The sequence below is a fragment of the Hemibagrus wyckioides genome, linkage group LG11 (genome assembly GCF_019097595.1).
Source record: "Hemibagrus wyckioides isolate EC202008001 linkage group LG11, SWU_Hwy_1.0, whole genome shotgun sequence".
NCBI lineage: Eukaryota > Metazoa > Chordata > Actinopteri > Siluriformes > Bagridae > Hemibagrus > Hemibagrus wyckioides.
In genome coordinates, this window is record NC_080720.1 from 814,053 (window position 1) to 838,513 (window position 24,461).

The window sequence follows — 24,461 nt, forward strand, 5'->3', positions numbered from 1 at the left end:
TTTGTATCTGAACTTTACATCTGGACTTTAATAAAAACTCTGCAGATTTGTGATGAATCCACTGACCTCTTCATTTCAACTATTAGCTACTAATAAAATATTAAAACATATGAAAATATTAGACATTTATTTCTTAGCGGAATATCAGCAAAGACACACACACACACACATCAGTTTTGTAATTTGTCTCTGTCCCAGTATTCATGAAATACTTTATAGATTCTCAAACAAAAATATAACACACTTTATTCAGCATTCACGCTCTTATAGAGCAATACTCTGTTTGTTTTACTATCTTTGCAAGGACCTCTCATCGACCTGAAGGTTACTGCAGCTCTAATTAGGAAAAAATTCACACACACACACACACACACACAAACACATATTTTTCATTATTCTCTAACACAATATGTCCGTGTCGAAGTCACATGACCTTCACATATTTATTGTTTTTTGTTTTTTTTGCATGTTAGTATTTCAGCAGATGATGACCCCCCCCCCCCAGATTGTTTTCAGTGTAAAGGTGTAAGCTATCTCTCAGACGTGAGTGCAGGAGAACAGGTGTGATGTGATCTCATCGCTCTCTCTCTCTCTCTCTCTCTCTCTCTTTCTCTCTCTCTCACTCTTTCTCTCACTCTCTCCACACTGACCCGAGGAACCAGTCGAGACTCGCAGTTTCACGCTGAAGCTCTGTGTTTACTCATCATAAAATAAAAAGTTCTTGGGCCAAAAGGAGCAAGAGAGCAAGAGAAGACTCGACACAAAGACATTCATCATCACGCACATTTCACAATGCGAGCACAAAAAAAGTGACTCACAATCTCTCATTTCAGACCTTTCACATCTTTACTGACATCATAAGACGTCTCATTTCTCTTCTTAATACTTCTGAGTATTAACATGCATCAACACCCAGGTAACTGCGCCCAGGTGTGGACCAGCCCTTACAGAAAGCTGTGTAAAATTCACAACTTTTTAATTCCACCTCATTTTTACCTGCATGCAGTGCCACAGTGCAGCTGGCTGGAATATGTTATCTGCCATCTTCTGCACCCATCTGACCATCTGAGCAGGTCCAGATCCAGTCCAGATGAACATGAGACCACGTCATGATGATATCAGTTCATACACTGCACCAGTAATCCATCTGCTTTCTAGAAGAAATGACTTCATGTCAGATGAGAGGCTGCTGCAGTCACACCAACAATCATCCTGAAGCTTCTGGATGAAGAAAAGTCAAATGGAAGGGTGAAGAAACGTGAAAGCACGACTGCAGAGACGAATTCACGTTCATGGTTTTCATGTCACTCATATAATCACTTAAAACAAGCTGCATGTGAGTCCCGGGGACTGGATGTTTATTGACCCCTATAATACTCAAAGGCCACAGATTCATCACACGCTGCTTTTTTCAGATTTTTCTCCATGTATTCAGCACAAATGGATGAAAAGTAGAATAAATAAAAGTGCCTTTTTTTGCATTTCATGCCAGTTAGGTAAAATGTGTTCCTATTTCACATGATGAACATGCAGCAAAGAGCTGAACCATGTGAATAGAAATATTTTCCATATTTATATCACTTACGTTGATCACTGTGTGGTGATCACGCTATAGATCCACATATAGACCACTTTTCCAGATTTTCCTCAATGTATTGAAAATAAATATGTGAAGTTTAATGTGCAATCAATAACAAAACACAATAACTAAAAGATGATGGAAAGCTTTTGCAATGCAATGGAAAAAATGGTGCAAAGTCTCTAGTTTTCTAAAGATTTTAAGGCATGTTGATTTTAAAGAGTGTGAAAGTGCTCGAGTACGTCTTAAAGTGTTCAATGAAACGCTTTGGAAGAGTTTAATGTTTTTATCACTCTGAAGATGACTAATGTTTTTATGGTGTATATTTTGACTGTATCACTGGAGGAGATTAAGATGACACGACTGCATGAGAATGTAAGCACTGTGATATAAAAAAATAACAAAATAATGCCACATTTTTTCCTCTCCTTTGATGCAGCATGCTGATATTTCATGCTAGTTGTCTTCAGTGAATCAGCGTGTCTGGAAACATTTTAGCGCTTGTACGGCGTTTCTGCAGTCGCTTTACGGAGACTATGGAAAAAAGTCATTCATGAGTGTAAGAGGAGCGCTGCACAGCCCCACCCTACTGAGCAGAGCAAAGGGTGAACTCATTCTCTCCTTCTGCTGCTGCTCTGACTTTCACCCAACCAACCAGACTCGCAGACGCAGCACCACCCACTGGCATGTGTTTACGCCTGCATTCCATTTTTTCTCTCTCTCTCTCTCTCTCTTTTTTTTTTTAATGTGCTAAAAGTACAAGTGGAATCCCGCTTCTCTGCTTGTCCTGTGTGTTTCTCTGTGCCTGTGCTTGCAGCAAGGCCTGAGGCAGGGTGTAACTCTTCTTATCTTTCCACTCTCACTCTGTACCTGTTTGACAGGTAGGGTGTGTCTGAGAACGGGCTGCCCCTCCAGCAGGCAGTGGGATGGTATAAAAGGAAGAAGCCAGCAGCAGAAGAGTACACAGAGGGACTTCGACTCTCCTTTGTGAGCGACCTCCTCCTACTCCTCCACTCAGCTCTTCTGCAAGCTCTTAAGCTCTTTCTCTATCCCGCATCTCCACCAACCAGAGACCAACCATGCATCAAAGCTCCAGATCCTACTCCAGCAGGTCGGCCTACGCCATCCCTGGAGGATCCAGCAAGATAAGCATAGTATCGAGCTCACGCCGCTCTGGTGTCGGCTCTGGGTTCGGCGGCGGCATGGGTGGCGGTGGTGCCAGCTACAGCTTCAGCAGCAGCAGCATCGGTGGAGGTGCTATGGGAATGGGTGGAGGCTATGGCCTTGGGTTTGGCAGCGGTGCAGGCTATGGTGGAGGTGCTGGTGGTGGCTTAGGTGGTGGCTACGGCGGAGGCCTCGGCGGAGGCCTCGGCGGAGGCCTCGGTGGTGGCTTCGGTGGTGGCTTTGGTGGTAGCTCTGGTGGTTTCATCCCACCTCCCATCACCGCTGTGACAGTGAACCAGAGCCTGCTGCAGCCCCTCAACCTGGAGATCGACCCCAGCATCCAGGCCGTCCGCACCCAGGAGAAAGAGCAGATCAAGACCCTCAACAACCGCTTCGCTTCTTTCATCGACAAGGTAAGACTCTCTCAAACTCAGCCTTCATCTCTTTTAATGTTTCACTCTTCACTCCTTTTCATAACACATTTTACAGCAGCACCAAAACTTTTTCTTTCTGCTGAATCACATTAATATTTTCACAATGACTTCCTCCAACTTTGCACTTTGACGTGTCATTGGGAAGGGCTTTCGATTGTTTTCACTTTAACTTAGCAGCTGTAAAAAAAAAAGAAAAAAAAAGCAACGGCCAATCGTATCCAGGTTTATTGCAGCGCTGAACCAATAACCATCAAACATGTCTGAGAGAAAGTTTTGAATGTAAGGATGTAGGCTATGAAGCAACACCATAGCAGTGTGTGTGTGTGTGTGTGTGTGTGTGAAGTGTTCTTGTTTGTTAGCTAGCCAAACAGACAGAGTGTGGACAGAGGACACGCCTAAATATCTCTGAGCACAAACACACACACCTGTATTTTATGTGGCTATGGGAAACAGTGTGACTCACAGGAGTTATCTGAGCTGTAGACATTACACACACACACACACACGCACACACACACACGCACACACACACACGTACACACGCACAGAGTTCATAATGCTTTTCGAGGAAAGCTGCTTTCTACAAATGCACGTGAAGTCTAAATGTAATATTAAAGCAGACGGTATTTATTAAAACACGTCTCACTCTGAAACTCACCACCAACTTGTAAAAAGTCAGGCTACGTGGCCTGGGTGTGTTTCATATTACTGCCTGACCCATCATCCGCCTGCAGGAGGGTGTGGTCGCTAAACCTGCCTGCTTGATCTGTTATATGCTACCATCTGTGCAGCGATGCAGGTCTAGGCGTCGCCCCAGGCGATGAGGGCTTTTTTTTTTTTGACTCTCCCTCCCTTCAGAAGATCATGGTTCATGTCTCATGGACACACCCTGTTAGTCTACTCTTTTTCACTCCCTTCCTCTCCCTCCTTCACCCCACCCTGCGGAAAAATTCATGGTTGGGATGTGACTCATGGGCCGTTTATGATTCCTCACAATAATCCAGGAGGAAACATAAAAGAGGGAGAAGTACAAAAGAGCGATACAAGCCGACACAATGACACGTTTCCTTCACACATTTTCCCAACATGCAGCTAGTGAAAGTTTTAAGAGAATGAAAGAATACAAACCAAACAATACTTTTTTTTCTTTCTTTCTTTCCTTCTCATTCTCCCATAGGTGCGCTTCCTGGAGCAGCAGAACAAAATGCTGGAGACCAAGTGGAGCCTCCTGCAGGACCAGACCACCACCCGCTCCAACATTGACGCCATGTTCGAGGCCTACATCGCCAACCTGCGCAGACAGCTGGATGGCCTGGGCAATGAGAAGATGAAGCTGGAAGGAGAGCTGAAGAACATGCAGATTCTTGTTGAAGACTTCAAGAAGAAGTAAGGACACACCAGGATAACATGAATGGTGTCAGCAGGAATATTCCAAAAGTTGTCCATATTTATGTTCTTCTTCTATCTTCACAGGTATGAGGACGAGATCAACAAGCGCGCCGCTGCAGAGAACGAGTTTGTCCTCCTGAAGAAGGTACAGACATTGTTTATTAAAACTAAACATTTTAAGATGTTACTCAGCCAGGGATGAAAATGCAAACTGACCTCTGTTGATCTTTTCAGGATGTCGACGCAGCCTACATGAACAAGATTGAACTCGAGGCCAAGGTTGATGCTCTCCAGGATGAAATCAACTTCCTCAGGGCAGTCTACGAGGCTGTGAGTGACTTTTATTCTTTCACCATTTATTTTTGTACACTGTCTTGCTGTCTATGAAAAAAACCTGACCCGGATGAATCTTTGCAGGAGCTGCGCGAGCTGCAGTCTCAGATCAAGGACACATCAGTCGTTGTGGAGATGGACAACAGCAGGAACCTGGATATGGATGCCATTGTGAATGAAGTCCGTGCTCAGTACGAGGACATTGCCAACCGCAGCCGTGCCGAGGCAGAGTCATGGTACAAACAGAAGGTAGGTGATTTCCTACAAAGTGTTTCTTGATTGCTCTGGACTTCCAGAATTTGGAAATTTGATGTCCTTTGACATCTGTTTCAGTTTGAAGAGCTGAAGACCTCCGCTGGTAGCTATGGTGATGACCTGCGCTCTACCAAGTCTGAGATCGCTGAGCTGAACAGAATGATTGCCCGCCTGCAGAACGAGATTGAGGCCGTCAAGGGGCAGGTAGCTGCAAAGGAAATTAATTTTGTCTCAAACAGATTCCATGTCTTAGCATAGATCCTTTAGCTCTCTTTCTTTTTCTTCTCAGCGTGCCAACCTGGAGGCCCAGATTGCCGAGGCAGAGGAGCGTGGTGAGATCGCAGTGAAGGACGCCAAGCTCCGCATCAAGGACCTGGAGGACGCTCTCCAGAAAGCTAAGCAGGACATGGCCAGGCAGGTGCGTGAGTACCAGGAGCTCATGAACGTCAAGCTGGCTCTGGACATTGAGATCGCCACCTACAGGAAACTCCTGGAGGGAGAGGAGTCCAGGTAAGCAGCTTTCGGTCTTCTGCGATTTGTCAGATCTTCTGAAGGTTTTTGAAATGAACTAATTTTGATCGTGTTTCTTCTTCTTCTCAGACTCTCTGGTGGAGTCTCTGCCACCGTCCACATTCAGCAGCAGTCCTCTGGAGGTGGCGGTAAGTATCTTACAGGCAAGACCCAAGTCTACTCATATTTATTTGTTTGTTCTCCTGTGTCCTGACTTCCTGAAACTCTTTTGTACAGGATTCTCCTCCGGCTCTGGATTCGGCTATGGAGGTGGAGCTTCAGGTGGATTTGGAGGATCGTTTGGTGGTGGCATGGGCGGTGGCATGGGCGGTGGCATGGGCGGTGGCATGGGCGGTGGAATGGGCAGTGGCATGGGCAGTGCCATTGGCGGTGGCTTTGGCACTGGCTCATCCATCAGTAGAACTTCCGTCAAAACTGTTTCGTCAAAACGCTACTAAACTGAAGCTTCTCGACATCATTTCCCTGCACCTTTCACCAACAACACATCAATGGTGCTAAAATGTTAGCCATTAGCCCAACCTCAACCATCCAACCAATTTCTGAAACCTGTTAATGTTTTTTTTTTTTTCTCACTTGATAGAAAAGATATCTTCAGGGGTAGATGTTAATCAGTGACCCTCTGAAATATGGTCCCAAAAGAAATCAGGAAGAATGTAAAGGGAAATGCTTGATTCTCTTTAACCCTGCTGAAAGTTCTTTATTTTCTGCACTGATATGTTCTGGGGTAAAGGAAGACTCGATAGGTATAACCATTAAAACCACCAGAGCTGTTTCTTAAAACTGAAGCCACTGAATACAAAGTTAGGACAGGGTTGCGACAGTAAGTGAGCGATTTTCTAGACGTTTCCCATCGCGATCAATGTTTTCAGCCGACGCTAACCTGTCTCCGGTGCTGAACAGAGTCGATGCCGCTATTCTGTACAGTAGATGCACACCGTTCCACTGTGAGCAGAGCTGTTTCGATGTAAACCACATCTCCTGTGGGTTCCCAATGATGATCCTCTCCACACAGTCTGCCTTTTCTCTTGCTAATTCGGCAGCTGTTTGCTAGCTTACCATACTGACCAACCAAACAATCTTTTGTCCACCTCTTTGCTTCTAGAGTTCAATCGAGGATTGCAATCCCTCGCTCTCAGGCTGTCCCACATCTGTTTTCATCTTCTTTTTTTTCTCAGACAAAAAAAAGCAAACAAAAGCAGACGATAAGACCAGGTTTATTGTTTGTAAGATAATGTTGTGACACCATCAAAACCTGAAAGCAATAAATCTGAGATCTATAATTACTGTGTGTGTCTCTCATTGCTTACATGCTGGCATCTTAAATACAAAATTACAAGCCAAAATGTACTGTTTTTTGGAAGGAAATACAAACAAAACAAGTTACAAATAAAACCTTATAGCTAAAAAATAAATCTTAAAAAACATTTTTACTAAACAAATGCTTTCAAGCAACTAAAATAGAATCAAACAGCCACAACGTTCTTGCATTCATCATTTCCCACATTAGAAATAATCCACAAACATATTCTTACAATAAAATAAAACTCTTACGATATCTTCAATCAGGAAAATGATTTCATTAGAATAAAAACAACTCTAAACTTTAAAATATGTCAGCTAGCTTTTCATGGACTGACGTAGGAAAACCATGAGAGTTTAATATTCTTTTACACAGCATTTTGAGTTTATTAAACAGGTTCAGCTGCTAAATTTAATTAAAAATTCAGAAAATATTAAATATTAAAATTTCAGGCAAAAGCAGCTTGTGCTTAAAAGATTTTACTTATAAACAAGTAACAGTGTGACTAGCATCTAGCATCCAGAGCATTATACATTTGAAATGTAATAATAATAATAATAATAATAATAATAATAATAATAATAGTTGATGCAATTATTTAAAATGATGACTTACAATGTGATGATAGTTTGTGCAACAGATAAATAGTCAAAATAAAATTAAATGACTTTTCATGCAACTTCCTATTGAATAAGTTGATAAAATTCTGGAATGTAATCTGTAATAGTTCATTTTAAGAACATATTTGACCATACCTACAGTTTGTAGTCAGTGTGGGTTTAATGATTTATCTGAAACAGATGCAGTGGTTGTTGTTCAGAAAATTTCTAAATATGAAAAAAAATCTAAATATGAAAAGTTCTGAAGTTTTATGTACAGATTTATAAATGTTGTATTGATCATTGTGGTTCATTGTGATTGGGCAGTGGTGGCTCAAGTGGTTAAGGCTCTGGGTCGTTGACCGGAAGATCAGGGGTTCAAGCCCCAGCACTGCCAAGTTGCCTCTGTTGGGCCCTTGAGCAAGGCCCTTAACCCTCTCTGCTCCAGGGGTGCCGTATCATGGCTGACCCTGTGCTCTGACCCCAACCTCCAAGGATGGGATATGTGAAGAAGGAATTTCACTGTGCTGTAATGTATATGTGACAAATAAAGGCTGTTTCATTTCATTTTTTCATTTCACTTCATTTCATTTCTATAATGCAGGGTTTCAGCTCTCCAGTGCCCCGTGTGGTGGACATGTGGTATTGCGGCTCGGTGACCTGGACGTCCTATGAACTGCGTCCATAAACACAGAGCAGAATGAGGATCAACACACCAAAGAATGTGGTGATGACACCACCGGCAACTGCTCCAGCAGGAGGAGGATCATAAACTGCACAAAGATGAGAAGAACAAGGGGAAGAGCGTTACAGCGCTTCAAATAAATATAAAACATTACAAATGTTAAAAAAAAAAAAAAAGAGTTTTGTTAAACAAGAAATTAGAATCGGAGTGTTAGTGAAAGTATAAAAATCGTTTGGTTTTCACTATTTATTATTTTCCTATGTTCTGAAATGATAAGGTAACTATTTTACATTCCTGAATTTACTTTTATTCAGAATCTTTCATATTATTTTCATAATATTGCATAAACTCCTCCTATAAAACGTTAAGCAGCCGCTGTCCCTGTGAAGGAGCCGTTACTACAGTATAGAAACGGTCATCTATTAGAATGAGCGATACTGGGGGACCCCAGTCAGTCCGGATCGGGAACAGTATCTCCAGCACCACCACACTGAGCACTGGAGCTCCTCAGGGCTGTGTGCTCAGTCCACTGCTGGTCACTCTGCTGACTCATGACTGTGCACAGATCCAACCAAATCGTCAAGTCCGCCGATGACACGACCGTGGTGGGTCTCATCAGCAAGAACGACGAGTCAGCATACAGAGAGGAGGTGCAGCGGCTAACAGCCACTGTCCCTGAACGTCAACAAGACTAAAGAGATGGTTGTTGACTTCAGGAGAGCACAGAGTGACCACTCTCCATTGTTCATCGATGGCTCCTCTGTGGAGATCATCAAGAGCACCAAATTCCTTGGTGTTTATCTGGCAGAGGACCTCACCTGGTCACTCAACACCAGCTCCATCACCAAGAAAGCCCAGCAGCGTCTCTACTTCCTGAGGAGGCTGAGGAAAGCCCATCTCCCTCCCCCCATCCTGACCACCTTCTACAGAGGGACCATGGAGACGCTGAAAACGGAGCTTTTGGAAAACTCCTTCCAAAGTGAAGATTTTCCAGAGCTCCATTTTCAGTGGTGTTGTGTGGACAGGGGGAACGGAGATTCTGATGAACTGACCTCATTGTCTGTGAGCCGGTCTCCTTGATTTGACGTCAGCTTTGTTTATGAAGATATTTTGTGCAATAGCAGACTTACGTAAACTACTGACTGTGTTAATGTTGTTTACTGGACTTTTCCATGCGTGCACACACACACACACACACACACACACACACACACATACACACACACACACACACACACACACACACAGTTACTCATGAACAGAGGGCCGGAATGTAATACGGAGCTCACTGCTGCTGCATACAGAACTCCCACAACACACAGAGCGATGGCGGTTTTGGACGAGACCCGGTCCGACTTCTACAGTCTATAATGAAATTTTCACGTCAAGGGCATCGCTTTCACGCGACGCGCCATTGTTGTTAAACTACCGGAACCGGTAATAAAGTTTTGTCTAGGCTTCTGATTGGCTAGGCTCCTGACAGCACTTAACAGGGCTTCTGATTGGCTAGGCTCCTGACAGCTTCTGATTGGCTAGGCTCCTGACAGCACTTAACAGGGCTTCTGATTGGCTAGGCTCCTGACAGCACTTAACAGGGCTTCTGATTGGCTAGGCTCCTGACAGCTTCTGATTGGCTAGGCTCCTGACAGCTTCTGATTGGCTAGGCTCCTGACAGCACTTAACAGGGCTTCTGATTGGCTAGGCTCCTGACAGCACTTAACAGGGCTTCTGATTGGCTAGGCTCCTGACAGCACTTAACAGGGCTTCTGATTGGCTAGGCTCCTGACAGCACTTAACAGGGCGTTATGCGTTTTCATGTGGACAAAGTCATCATTAACCACAATCTTCCTTTACCGCAAATTTGGATACAGGTTTTTTTGTAGTAAGTAACGAAAATGCCAAACAGAAAATGTATCGGAGTAAAAGTATAGAATTTGTTTCAAAAAAGTAGTGAAGTAAAAGTAAAAGTTGACAGAAATATAAAAACTCTCAAAAAATACTTAAGTACTGAAACAAAGTAATTTTACTTCATTACTTTACACCACTGGTTGAAATGACAATAAAGCTTCTTGAATCTTGAGCTGGTGCAGATTATCTGACCTTCAGAGCCCGAGACTTCAGCGTTCAGCGTTCACTTTGCAATTTAATAATGATCAAATATCAGCATGTGAAATCTGAGCTTTGTGTGTAAATGTACTGTTTATCAGTATCTGAGAGAGGATATTGCCTTTCCCAGAAAATGAAGTCTGGACTTGCGTAATGTTTTGATTTGTTCAGTTGCAGCGGGTGGAGCAAAATATTAATCTCATAAAGTTCTCAACATGGATATTTAAAATACTGCTTTTTTTGGGCGTGGTGCAACATGCTCACGGCCACATTTAGCTTCAGCATGTCACTACTCCATGATCTCTCTTTCGGCCACATCTCACAACCTCGGGGTAACCATGGACAACCAATTGTCCTTTTCCTCCCATGTTACTAACGTGACACGCTCATGTCTGTTTCTTCTGTACAGCATCAGAAGGATTTGACCGTTTCTATCCACACAGGCTACTCAAGTGCTTGTTTCTGGTCATTTTGAGACTGGACTACTGCAACTCTCTACTGGCAGGTCTACCTCTGAACACAAGTTGTTAGGTTTTCAACCTGCCTATGTTCTCCCACACCACCACTCTGCTCCACTGGCTTCCTGTAGCTGCATCAGATTTAAAACACTGACTCTTACCTACAAAGCCAAGAATGGACCAGCACCATCTTACCTCAAAGCTCTCATTACTCCTCACACTGACCTTCACTCCCTCAGATCCCTCAGGTCCACCATCTCTCAGGGTAAGAGGTAGGTCTACATCTAGACTCTTCTCTGTTCTGGGACCGAGGTGGTGGAATTAACTTCCCCTAGATGTCCGAACAGCCGAGTCACTGACCTCCTTCAAACGATGGATGAAGACCTACCTTTTCCTGAAACACTTAAACTAGCTCTAATTTTCCCTAGAAAGGCCCTTAACCCGATCTGCTCCCAGTGTGCTGTATCATAGCTGCCCCTGTGACCTGACCCCAAAAATAATTCCGCTGTAATGGACATGTGGCGATAATAAAGGCTTCTTCTATGATGACTCAAGCCATTACTTTTATGAGGTGTCTTACAAAGATTAGTAACAAAATCATGAGGAGCTTGAAGCTTTGGTCAAGTTCCAGATCTTTTGTTTTGGACATTAGGCTGAAACATGGTGCAGACACTTGACATGTGACACACAGCTGGTGAGGAAACAGTGAGGAAATGGTACGTACTGTAGATGCTTATCACGTTACTTCTTTCTGTCCTGTACACAGTGGATCCTTGCATACGTACGAAGCAGGCGTACTCTCCCTCGGGCACCGTCTCAGATAACGACCACCTCTCTGCGTATCCGGATCGGGCGCTAATGGTGTAGCTCTCGACTCCATTGTGTGTGAAGACAATGTAAGCCTGGAAGAGAAATCTGTTCTTGTTATTCTGTGTAAATACAGAGAGAGAATAAAATGCTGTTAGGAAAAGCGACTAACTGAATGATCTACAGGTGACTCAAAAATGCATCTGAAGGTCACAGACTCTTCGGTCCTGATGTAGGCCAGCGAATCAGCACCGCGTTCGGACAGAGACAGCTTCGGAGGACTTAGACTCGCTAGCACACAGCAGGAGCAACAATTCAGAAAGTATTGAGATGTTATTTTGTTTTGAACATACAAAAGAATTACATTAAGCAATGTTACAGGAAAATCAAGAGACTGAATATCTGAAACCAAAAGAAAGAAAACTAGCATAAAAATGAACATTTTTGCTTTTATGAGACATTTGGGACCTCGTTAACGTCTAGGTCTTTTCTTACTTTATTTAATATCAACTGAATAAAAGTAATTGTATTAAAGAACGTTTTTTGGTAAAGACAATAAAGTTAAACATCTTCCTAAGAGGCTAATCAGTGTTAAACATGGTTAGGGCTGGGGGCGGGGTTAGTGTATGTACATTATCCCCTGAAAAAATGAATTTGTATGAAATCAAACAGATTAGTGAAGTTCCAGAAACTCATGTTGTGAAATTTGGGACAAAATCTGGATTAAGGAAACATTTTAGCATATTTTGGCAAAACCACAATTTCAGCATTGACTAGTAAAAATCTAAACAACTTGATTCAAATGAGGACGTGAGGGTAGTGGGTGGGGTTACAGTGAGGGTATTGGGTGGGGGCAGGGGCGGGGTTAGTGTCTGTACAATTTTATTTATATGAAATTCCAGCGACACAAACGCAGGTTGTAACCTTCGGAGGCAAAACTAGCATAATGAAAACATTTCTTCTAGCGCTGAGTTTGAACGTATGAACATCTGCCTGAGATCTTAAAGATCGGTCCAAGAGTGCCCTGGTGTGTGTCTGACCTGAGCAGATGACGCTGAGTGTTCCTTGGTTACAGTCATATGAAACTAGGGGACACTCTGCAATCTTCTTCTCGTTTCCTGTGCAGTTGGGTGTTCCTATCGTGTCTGGAGATTTAGTGCTAAGCATCTTGTGGTCCAGCACAGATCCACAGCCTAGCTCTCTGCAGATGACCTTCGCCACTTCTGCAGTGTTTTGGAGTGTGGAACTAAAACACAAGGGTCTCCAGTCATCTCTCACTCTGAGGAAGGCATATCCGTAACAGCTCCCCGAATCTGAATTTTGGGGAATCAGACGAACTGGGAGCTCCTCTGGAGTAACAGAGCACTTGTGTTAGAGAGACAGTAGTGATTAGTCTGACTTCAGTGTGTGATTTGGAGCTTAACTGGTACCTGGCATGGCTGTAAGGATTTTGGATCTGGATCGCAAGGCTCTCCCGTTGACGAACACTTCCATTTCACAGATAAACTCGTATGTTTCTCCGGCATTTGTTCGATAGACTGAGGCTCCCCAGTCTCCAGGAAGGAGAACTCGTAATCCGATGTACTCGAAGGCCTCCTTGCCGGGGCGGATGGGAAGGAGACGGTCGTACAACTTCAGTGTGGTGTTTTCGTATCCTTTCGTTGGCGTCTCACACTGCGCGATGTACTTCACCCCCACAGGAAATGCAGGAGGAATAAGAAACATTAAAGGGTCGGACAGACCCGCTAGAAGACAGAGGAGCAGAAAGTGAGATGTTTTTAAGCAGCTTGTAAGATGTTGTGAGATGTTCTAACCACCCTAACCTAACCCTGATCCTAAACCTACCCTAACCCTATGTAGATTTGTATAAAAACAAGTATCCAAATAAAACCCACAAGCTTATACATATAGATATGTTTATATTTGGTTCCACAAACCAAATATAACAAGCCTCTTCATTTTTAAATCTGAACTTAGTCTGAATGTAGTCTGTCCATTTGACTGCTACATAAATAATCAACAGACGTAGTGGCAGTGGTTCATTCAATTCTTTTAGGTTCTTGGTCCTGAGGGTTGTTTTTAGAGCCTCTGGAGGCCACTTCAATGACAGAAAAGGCTGTTTCTTCATTTCCTGCTTTGCCCTTATCTGAGGCCTTGAGGAAGTTTTGTTGAAGCTGATAAATGCTGAAGAATCAGTTGGCTTTTTATCTGCCTCAGAATAAAGGCTGCTGAAGACCTGATCCTGGAATCTCTGCTATGACATCGACCTGACGAACCCATTGCCTTCTGATAGATAATGATTTCTTGACTAACTTCTATTCAGACCTCGCCTGAGTCTCATTTCCCAGATAATGCTCCTTACTCACCGATGATGACATTGAGGCTCGCGCTGAAATTAGACCACCCTTCGGACCGGATGTGTCTGTACCAGCAGATGAAAGCCGTCTCATTGTCAGGCTTCATCTGGAACTCGAAATCCACCACACGGAGGCTCCAAGTGGTCCTGGACTGGATGGAAGATGAATAGTTTGCGTTCTCAGCGTGAGTGAGGTGAATCTCTACAGGCATCCTCACATTGTTTGGAATTGTGCATTGAAGACTGATGTCAGAGTACAACAGGATGGCGCTCTGGTTCACACGGGGATTAAAAGAAAGAGTCGGAGCTGGAAGAAGCTCTGGGAGAGGAGAGAGAGAGAGACAGAGAGAGTGAGAGAGAGATAAAGAGAGGGGGGGGATCTAGTGTCATTTCTACACAAGCACACAGAGGATACTAACATTCCCACACATTTCCCCTCTGTCTGTCTGTCTGTCTGTCTGTCTGTCTGTCTGTCTGTCTGTCTATCTATCTATCTATCTATCTATCTATCTATCTATCTATCTATCTATGCCTATGCCTATGTAAATTTAATTTAAAAGTGAAAAGGATGTGTGTGTGTGTGTGTGTGTGTGAGAGAGAGAGAGAGAGAGAGATTAGTTCTTCTCCTGTTTCTTCAGCACCAGAGAGTTCTGACCTGATCCCTAAGAAAAGTGGACATCACGTATGCAAGATGACAAACACGTGGTTCAGCTTGTCACGTGAAGTTCCTTCAACATGCGGTTAGCGAGGCCGAGGTTTTTACCTAAACACGTCTGTGAACTCACTAGACATTAGACAGACGTTCATACACTCCATTCAACAGGAAGTTGAGCTGGCAGGAATATGAGTTACATCACTCAAACACAATCTCGCAGCCGAGCTCTTTATTCCTCGATCTGAAGAACTTCTGCACATGAAATTCATCTGCTGTAAAGATCCTGTCTCCAGATGTATCCTTCACCTTTTGCGTCTGGATGTAGAGTTGTACTGTTGTGAACGTCAGCAGTGATCTGTGTATTTTCTTCACACTAAAGCTGATTATTTCACATAATTCCTCTCACTAAACAGCAAAACTGTACTTATTACTTATTAAAATATGAAACATCAAACTTTTCTAGCTGCTATAATCACTCGCTCCCTCACCAGGCTCTCTTCATTCTCTCTCTGTGAGTTAAATCAAACCACAACATTTTAATCAATCCCAAAAAACTCCTCTGTCCTGAAGATGTTCCAGCTTCACCTCTGACTGTTCCACAGTGCTGACACTGGAGTCTCCTTCCACACACACACACACACACACACACACACACACACATACACACATACACACACACACACACACACACACACACATACACACACATACACACACACACACACATACACACATACACACACACACACACACACACACATACACACACACACACACACACACACACACACACATACACACACACACACACATACACACATACACACACACACACACACACACACACACATACACACACACACACACACATGTCCCCTTACAGAAAAAGTTCTTCAAAATCTGTTTATTTTTAGCAGAGCATCTCTGTGAATGAACTGTTGCTATGGAAACTAAGGTATTAGAAGCTGCTGTATGGTCAGAGCTGCTGTTAGAGAGAATTCATCAACACCTGATCTGCCAATCAGAGTCCAGAACTCAGCATCGCTGTGATTAAAATGTACTCCTGTGGAGACGCATGGAAACAGTTGTTAAGGTTGTTGATGGTCAACTCACCCTTAGACTCGACCCTCTGAACAGCAAACATGCACCAACACACTGACCACAGCACTGGGAGGTGAGAGAAGGACAGAAGGTTCACACACACAACCCAAAACTTGTTATTAACAATGATATTAACAGGAAAATATTTAATTTCCAAGTGAAGAAAAATTATTGAAGAATTATTGAAGAATTATTATTTTATAATCATATTATAAAATATTTTATATTTTATTATATATTTTTTATACTTAAAAAATGTTGAGTGATTTTTAAAAAAGTACAAATTCTTAAATAAATTTAGAAATGAAAAAAAAGTGATTATTTTTATTATACATTTTTATTTTATTTTTATTTTCAAAATTCCTAAACATTTTTTTTTAAAGTTAAGTGATTTATTTTTGTTATAAATGTTTTTAAAATATTTCCAAGAATGTAAAAAATCGTCCAAAAATTTTATTATACATTTTTTAATATTTTCTTGAAATGACTTGAAAACATTTAAAAAATTATAATAAAAAAATCACTTAATTTTTTTTAATAATAAAATTTTTTAAATTCTTTTTTAAATAAACTAATATTTAATAATAAGCATATTTACCCGCGAGCGTGTGGAGCTTCATTCTGCCTGCTGAAGTCGTGAAGGTTCGAGACGTGAAAGTGTAGAGAGAGATTTCCACACAGCTGCTTGCTCAGTTCCTGAAACTTCTCTCAGGTGGAAGTGTTTACCTCAGATATGTTTGATGTTTGTGTCACAATCGCTTCTCCAATCCAGCGTACAGCGTGTACAGGGATTTTAAAAAGCTGTGTCGATACGATAAGAACGTGAAGGCAGGTTTGTAAAATGATTTTGAGGTTAGTGTAGAAAAAGTGTATAGATATGTCAACAGTCAGAAGAAGAAGAATGATGATGATGATGATGCTGATCATCATCATGGTGGTGGTGATGATGATGGTGGTGATGATGGCCATAATGAGGATGAGGATGGTGGTGGTGGTGATGATGATGATTATGATGATGATGATGGTGGTGGTGGTGATGATGATGGCCATAATGAGGATGAGGATGGTGGTGATAAAGCATTATAAACACTGAGAGTGGGATTATAAATCATTATAAACACTGAGAGTGGGATTATAAATCATTATAAACACTGAGAGTGGGATTATAAATCATTATAAACACTGAGAGTGGGATTATAAATCATTATAAACACTGAGAGTGGGATTATAAATCATTATAAACACTGAGAGTGGGATTATAAATCATTATAAACACTGAGAGTGGGATTATAAATCATTATAAACACTGAGAGTGGGATTATAAATCATTATAAACACTGAGAGTGGGATTATAAATCATTATAAACACTGAGAGTGGGATTATAAATCATTATAAACACTGAGAGTGGGATTATAAATCATTATAAACACTGAGAGTGGGATTATAAATCATTATAAACACTGAGAGTGGGATTATAAATCATTATAAACACTGAGAGTGGGATTATAAATCAATAAATGTTTCCTAAAACACTCAGAAAGAGTTCAAGCTGTTATCAAGGCTGCTATCCTGGCCAAGCAGAAGAAGCCCCGCCCCCTTCATTGGCGTTCAGCTCGCTCCAGCATCTGGGTTACTTCTCCTGCATCTGGGTCAGTTCCTGCAGCTGTTCCTCTTCTCAGCATGGTGATTAGCTCCTTCAATGCAGGATGAACTCCTTAACTGTAATATAAGTTAATAAAATAAAACAGCACTCCTCTTGAAGGCTTTTTCTTCCTTTTGGAATCATATCCTGTGGTAGGTCTCACTATATCAATTTAACTAACTTTAACTTCCAAAGTGATCTCAGAAAATTAAAAGTTTTCACCGTGGCCAGATAAAGCAGGTCATTTTCTGACCCCGGCCTATTGCGCTGCTCTGTGGCAGGAGCCTGTGATTTCTGTGATGCAGCAACAACACGGGGAAGTTGAACAAGAGCGGTGTGGAAATTCAGTCAGAGCTGGAAAGTAACCGATTGCACAGATGGAGTTTCAGAAGCCTGGGGGTTTTCAGCTTGCACAAACATTTTTGTTCGTGAAATTATTTCAAACTGAAACTCTGTGACATGACCCGAGTCAGAGTTCCTCACGTTATCAAGTCAGTAAGTTGTCTGTATTTGTCACATATACATTACTGCACAGTGAAGTTCTTTCTTCACATATCCCATCCTTGTGGGTTGGGGTCGGAGCATGGGGTCAGCCATGATGCAGCGCCCCTGGAGCAGGGTGGGTTTGGGGACCTTAAAGGATTTGGGTGTAATAAAGACTCTGTGTGTAGATTAGTTTCCTACAAATGCAGAGTGCTTTATTTCACTGATACTATAGCAATCCGCCGGCGATAACGGAATATCTAGAAAGTTTCATTTCTTTATGAAGAATGACACTTTTTATCCGTTTATCATTACATTTAATGTTACGAAACGTTGGTGAAAGAAGTCGTTAAAGGACTGCTTTTCTGGCATTAAAGCAGTTTCCTCATCAGTCTCTCTCTTTTATTCTCTCGTCAGGTTAATGAGACAAAAAAATGCAGGTGAGAAACCGCAGACGTGTGAAAACTCCTCTGTCCCGAAGACGTCGTTCGACTTCCTCAGTTCCGGCTTCACCTCTGACTGATACACAGCGCTGACACTGGAGACTCCTTACACACATCATAAACACACACACACACATCACATACCTTACGGAAAACGTCTTACGCCCTTTAAAAAAATATAGAAACGGAAAGGCGTTAGAATTCGAACAAGTGTGTGAATAAAGAACCAGGCTGATTAGCTAGCAAGAAATTAGTGGCAGTGATTTCGAACAGGAAAGTGTAGCGCGGCGAGACGGCGAGGGTTCCGAATACTTTATCTAGAAAAGTGAAGAGATAAATAAAGAGATAAAGTTCCAATGAAGCAGATTTAAGGCTTGGCCTTTCGGTTCTGAGGAATGTTGATGCTGGAAAAGTGCCAGAGACGAGTGACAGTAATGAATTTCCTCAAATTTTTATTCATAGAATTCCAAACAACTTATTTTATTTTTTGCTTATTTGCAGCCCTGAGCAGTCGAGGGTTCAGGGCCTCCTTGAAAAGGCTGAGCAGGGGCAGTTTTTGGTGGTGCTGGGATTTGAACCCACGACCTTCTGATCAGGAGTCTGTGTGTAGGAAGGGACAGACGTCACACATCAGCAGAACTGGGATTGGCAAAAATATCACAAAACCCGATGATGGACCAGATACAGAGATTAGGGCGAGATTGTTAAGTGAAAAAAAAAATGATAAGGCTTTTATCACTGCGCTGAAGTTCAGAGGGCGGAGTTAACTCAGACTCAGTCTTGGGGTTTAAGTCCAGGCTGAAAACACGTTTGTTTAATCAACATTGATCTGGAAGGTTCATGGGCACAGAGTGTTATTAGTGTTCTGGGATGTTTGGATGCTGTCACATTACCGCTCTCGCATGGTCACTCAGGTTTGCTGACTGTGAAGTGACTGGATGCTGTATATATCTCAGGGAGCCCTCATGTCTGTCACCTTCTGACTCTCCCTTTTAGTTATGATAACATACTGTGTCTGTGAAGAATCTCAGTCATCCGGGTGAGGTTTTCTGGACGTTGAGTCATGTCGACTTCATTCTAGTTAGATCGAAACATTTCACTACTCAGTCTGAGAGAAGTTGGCATGATTCCATGAATTTGTATCCTCCAGGGTCAAGGATCCTCTCCTTCCTGGACAGCCTGGTTAAGAGAACAAGTGGAAGGTAAGAGTGAGGGAGGTGTTAGGAGTAAGGAGAAGTGACCCTAGAGAAGGAGAGTAAAGAGAGAGTGTTTTGAAATGTTAGGGGATCAGAGAGTGATCCTGATGTCCATCCTGATGTTCTACTTCTGGTTGGAGTTTCATCACTTGGTTGTGCTCACTGCTGCTCCACATGGAGGATGGAGATACATGGGACTCTGCTGTGGATAGAACCACTTAGAGAGCATGGAGATGACTTTGGACTACAACTGATACGATTGGTTTCCTTCTCAAGTCTCCATCAGTAATCAGTTCCTCATAACTTCAACAAGACAAACTTCATGTTCTAACTCCTTTCTGATCATATAGTACACAGTTATAGATACAGTAATGAATTATAATCAGACCCTTTGCTGTACCCCAGATGAGGATGAGGATGGCTTCCATTTGGACACATATGGAGTTCACATTAGCTTGTTAGCTAGCTACACAGCTTAACAGGTTCCTCATGTTTTTCTTGGACTTGTCTTCTTCCAAGCAGATGCACACCACTAGCTAAACATGTAGCACTATTCAAATCTAGCTAACTAGCAGATATTTAAACGGTACATTTCAAAAAAATTGTGACCTCGACCGTACTTGGATGGTTTCGATCTGCTAAAAGTGCCCGAGAGAGTGAGAGGAGATCTCATGGTAACATCTCTCGAGAGGGTTGTGTGTAAATCTCAGGAGATCAGCAGTTTGTGAAAGCAGCACCACGCTCTGTGAGGTCTGATGTTTTGTAGGTCTTGCACCGTAGCCAAAAAACATTTAAAGAATCACTGATGTACAAGATAAAACCTGCAATGTCACCTCACAAGTTTAGACTCATGTCTCATTAATCCTTCCTCAGCGCCTTACAACACATTATAGCACTATGGCGAGCTCATTCAGGGTTATGAAGGCGTCCTGTCGATGTTCAGTACAGAAACAGGAGGTTTATTTACAGCTCCAACTTCATCTGTGACTGAGGAGGAAATCTCACACCGTGAATTCTCTGTGACCTCGTACAACACTTCACAACATCATAAAACACCGCTTACACAGAAAAACATCAAAAAATCAAGGACATTTAATTATTATTAAAGTATCAGGTTCATGAGCATGAACTTTACAGCCATTTAAATCCTGCTAAACTGGTGTCCATGAAATCATAGACAACAACAACACACACACACACACACACACAATTTTATCACACTGATAATCTTGATGAAATCGGCTCATCAGGTGATGCCACCTGAGACAATTAAGAAACATCTTCTTTATCACCATTCGCCCGAGCCTGTGTTATTTTAGTTAGAAAATGTTTTACTTTATCATTTCTTGTGTGTTTTCAGTTCCTGTTAACGTCACACCTCGATAAGCTTCAGAGCTATGACAAAAAAAACAAACATCTTAAAAATAATGAAATATAAACCCCACACAGCTCGCCCTGACATGTAGTGCAGGTTTGTTTCACAGAAAAACATCTCTCTCTCATCACAGAATTTCTAATCTAATATTACTAGAACTAGCTAACTTAACAAGCTGTTTAGCTAAACGTTCAGTATCAGAGTCTCGATGTTTTCTCCTCAGTTTCTCATGATTCATTTCATCCTGTCAGAAAATATTTCAGCATTACCGTAGACACTATCATCAGCTCATCTCTAACATTCGCTAACTCTGCTAGCTAGTTATCTTAGCATTCTGCAGCTAAGACTTTACTACAAACCCCAATTCCAATAAAGTTTGGATGTTGTGTAAAATGTAAATAAAAACAGAATACAATGATCTGCAAATACTTGATGACCCATATTCAGTTGAAAACACCACAAAGACAAGATATGCAATGTTCAATCTGATAATCTGATAATCTTGATTGTCTGTTGCAAACATTCACTCATTTTGAATTTGATGTTCCAAAAGAGCTGGGACAGGGGCAACAAAAGACTGGGAAGGTGGGGAATGCTCAAAAAACACCCGTTTGGAACATTCCACAGGTGAACAAGTTAATTGGAAACAGGTGAGCAGCATGATTGGGTATAAAATGAGGATTCCTGAAAGGCTCAGTCATTCACAAGAAAGGATGGGATTAACAGTTTAGGAGCAATGGTCTTCAACATATAATTGCGAAGAATTTAGGTATTCCATCATCTACAGTCCATAATATCATCATAAGATTCAGAGAATCCAGAGAAATCGCTGTACATAAGCGGCAAGGCTGAAAACCAGCAATGACTGGCCATGACCTTCGAACCCTCAGACAGCATTCAGCATTGTCAGTTAACAAAGTTTGTCGCAACATCTACAAGTGCAAGTTAAAACTGTAGCATGCAAAGCACAAGCCATACAACAACACCCAGAAACCCCGCTGGCTTCTCTGGCCCCAAGCTCCTCTAAGATGGACTGATTCAAAGTGGAAAAGTGTGCTCCCGAGTCCACATTTCAAATTGTTTTTGGAAATCGTGGACGTCGCGTCCTCTGGGCTAATGAGGAAAAGGACCATCCAGGTTGCTATCAAGTTCAAAAGCCAGCATCTGTGATGGTATGGGCGTGTGGTAGTGCCCATGGCAAGGGTAACTTGTACATCTGTGAAGTCCATTGATACTGAAAGGGTTTGGAGCAAAATATGCTGCCATCCAAGCAACGTCTTTTCCGGGAAAACCCTGCTTATTTTGCAAGACAATGCCAAGCCGCATTCTGCACACGTTACAACAGCATGGCTTTGTAGTAAAAGAGAGTGGGTACTACACTGACCTGCCTGCAGTCCAGACCTGTCTCCTATTGAAAATGTGTGGCGCATTATGAATCGCAAAATATCGACAATGCAGGCGCCGGACTGTTGAGCAACCGAGGTCATCAAGCATCATACACCAAGCAATAATAGAAGAAAATTCCATCTACAAAGCTTTAACAATTAGTGTCCTCAGTTCCCAAACACTTATAGAGAGTTGTTAAATGGAAAGGTGATGTAACACAGTGGTGAAAGTACCCCTGTCCCAGCTCTTTTGGAACGTGTTGCAGGCATCAAATTTGAAATGAGTGAATGCTTTCTATTCACTTTCTATTCACTCAATAAAGTTGATCAGTTTGAACATTGCATATCTTGTCTTTATGGTGTTTTCAATTGAATATGGGTCAACAAGGATTTGCAGGTCATTGTATTCTGTTTTTATTTACGTTTTACACAACGTCCAAACTTCATTGGAATTGGGGTTTGTAATTTGCATAGCAGCATTGTTTGGTTCAAAGCTTTTCAAAAAATTTCTAGCATCTAAACCAATTGCTACGACGTAGAAAATCAAGTAGAATTGTTGTTGTGTAGAATCTCTCGTTAAATGTGTACAGAGATGTTATGAGGAAAAGTAAAGCTCAGGAGAAAGTACCAGAGATCGTTAGCATCTCAGGCGAGTGTACGTAGCTAATACAGTGAACTCGCTTTGCTAATCTAAATTGAGATGGAAGCTAGGTGAGCACATAACACACAAATCAAACAAGTGTACAGGCCACGCCCACAAATAACACCACTAGCACCACAAGAGTTCACCAGAGACAAGCTAACGCAAGTGCTGGGGAAGTTTCTGTGACTTCAGTAAAAATCAGAGTGTTTGATTCGGAGAGATTTCCGTTTGGTCAATTTTTTCACTTTTTTTGGATTCATTTTGCGTTTTATTGCAGTTGTTAAATCCTGCTAAAAATACTTCCAGATATTTTGCCTCTCTTTGCTAATCAATATCATCAAGAATACGCCATTTTACGAAGGTTGCATAAAAGCTACATGTGAAAAAAATCAGCAGGGCGAGAAAGAGATTTAAAACTTTTATCTCATTCCAGAACAGTTCCAGAGGATCGTTAACATTTACAAAAAAAGAGGATAAGTGACATTTCGTTGTTCTTGTTTTTCTGTCTGAAGGTAAAATTTAATTCCACTGAATTTCCCAAGAAACGCTGAGGAAGTACGCTGTTATTTTGGGATTGTGCCGCCACCTAGTGGTGAAAAAATGATCGCATGCAGACACAGAGACAGCTGTAGAGTTCAGTCGAAACTTCTCTCCTCGCATTCATCTCACAGCTCGGGTTCCTCAAAGCTGAAGAGCTTCTCATAAAGTTCCCTCCAAAATCAGTCTCTTATCTTTTCTTCCCTTCAGTTCCTGCTCCGCAAATTGGTACATTTTCAGGAGTCATGAACAGGATTAATTAAATAAATAAATAAATAATTTGCATAACCATTATTTTTTGGTGTAAGAAACAAGTGGTAAAAGTACAAACAAACAAACAAACAAGTACATGTGAAAGGACAGAGTTTTACTGCTAACAATTTTAATTTAGCTTTAATTAATAATTAACAATCAAAATTAATTAAACAAGACTTCACCATCCAGCTTTTCATAAACCACTCATTAAAAAACACACAAGTCACTTCATGAAGTTTACATGAGTTTTTATCATCGCTGAACACATTAAAGGGACGAGGCTGCAGAATGGTCTCTGGGTGGTCAGCGCCCCCTGGTGTCCGCTACCGAGCCATGCGTGGGGTTTATATCACAAACTCTCTGCATCCAGGGCGCATTCAGAGTAAAATAAATTCCAGAGATTTTCAGCTCGTTTATTTTACTGTCAACATTAATATTTTGGATATGTTGTGTAGCCATGAAGCTTTTTTTTTATTCCTGAATTTTACTCACAGAACACATTTTTTTATTCAAATTGTGGTCAAGTTAACAGAAGTTGTGTTTGAGTCATGTGACCAAACAAGTTAATAATGAATAAAAATCAATAAAAAAACATAAAAGCACAATAATCAGTATAATGTTCATAATGACTGTTTGTGTTTTTTCATCACTGTAATTCAATGAAAATGAATTAATCTGACCCTCAGGGTCCGGAACCACTCAGAAGGTTTAAGAGTTTTCATTTCATGTGAGCAAAAAGTACTGAATTT

General features: G+C 41.7%; 2 protein-coding genes across 2 annotated transcripts; one reads left to right on the top strand and one right to left on the bottom strand.

Moving 5' to 3' along the window:
• Nucleotides 1-2,386: 2,386 nt before the first annotated feature.
• Nucleotides 2,387-6,965, top strand: LOC131362136 (keratin, type II cytoskeletal 8-like). The gene is made up of 9 exons (XM_058403926.1): nt 2,387-3,156; nt 4,355-4,563; nt 4,651-4,711; nt 4,801-4,896; nt 4,984-5,148; nt 5,233-5,358; nt 5,444-5,664; nt 5,755-5,813; nt 5,902-6,965. Exons 1-9 carry the CDS (start codon nt 2,659-2,661, stop codon nt 6,120-6,122), a joined length of 1,656 nt encoding a protein of 551 aa, XP_058259909.1. The 5' UTR covers nt 2,387-2,658; the 3' UTR covers nt 6,123-6,965.
• On the bottom strand, nt 6,148-16,499 carry si:dkey-195m11.11 (uncharacterized). Its single transcript, XM_058403928.1, has 8 exons — nt 16,351-16,499; nt 15,765-15,818; nt 14,007-14,315; nt 13,071-13,385; nt 12,681-12,989; nt 11,813-11,931; nt 11,558-11,735; nt 6,148-8,357 (listed from the first exon to the last, which is right to left on the bottom strand). The coding sequence occupies exons 1-8, from the start codon at nt 16,370-16,372 to the stop codon at nt 8,254-8,256; spliced, it is 1,410 nt and encodes a 469-aa protein (XP_058259911.1). The 5' UTR covers nt 16,373-16,499; the 3' UTR covers nt 6,148-8,253.
• Nucleotides 16,500-24,461: the final 7,962 nt, after the last annotated feature.

Coding starts and splice junctions, on each gene's coding strand:
- LOC131362136 (XM_058403926.1), top strand. CDS start 2,659: ATGCATCAAAGCTCCAGATCCTACTCCAGCAGGTCGGCCTACGCCATC. Junction 4,564..4,650: donor GTTGAAGACTTCAAGAAGAA/GTAAGGACACAC, acceptor CTATCTTCACAG/GTATGAGGACGAGATCAACA. Junction 5,665..5,754: donor CTGGAGGGAGAGGAGTCCAG/GTAAGCAGCTTT, acceptor TCTTCTTCTCAG/ACTCTCTGGTGGAGTCTCTG.
- si:dkey-195m11.11 (XM_058403928.1), bottom strand. CDS start 16,372: ATGAAGCTCCACACGCTCGCGG. Junction 13,386..14,006: donor GAGCCTCAATGTCATCATCG/GTGAGTAAGGAG, acceptor TCTGTCTTCTAG/CGGGTCTGTCCGACCCTTTA. Junction 11,736..11,812: donor AGTCACCTGTAGATCATTCA/GTTAGTCGCTTT, acceptor TTTCTCTTCCAG/GCTTACATTGTCTTCACACA.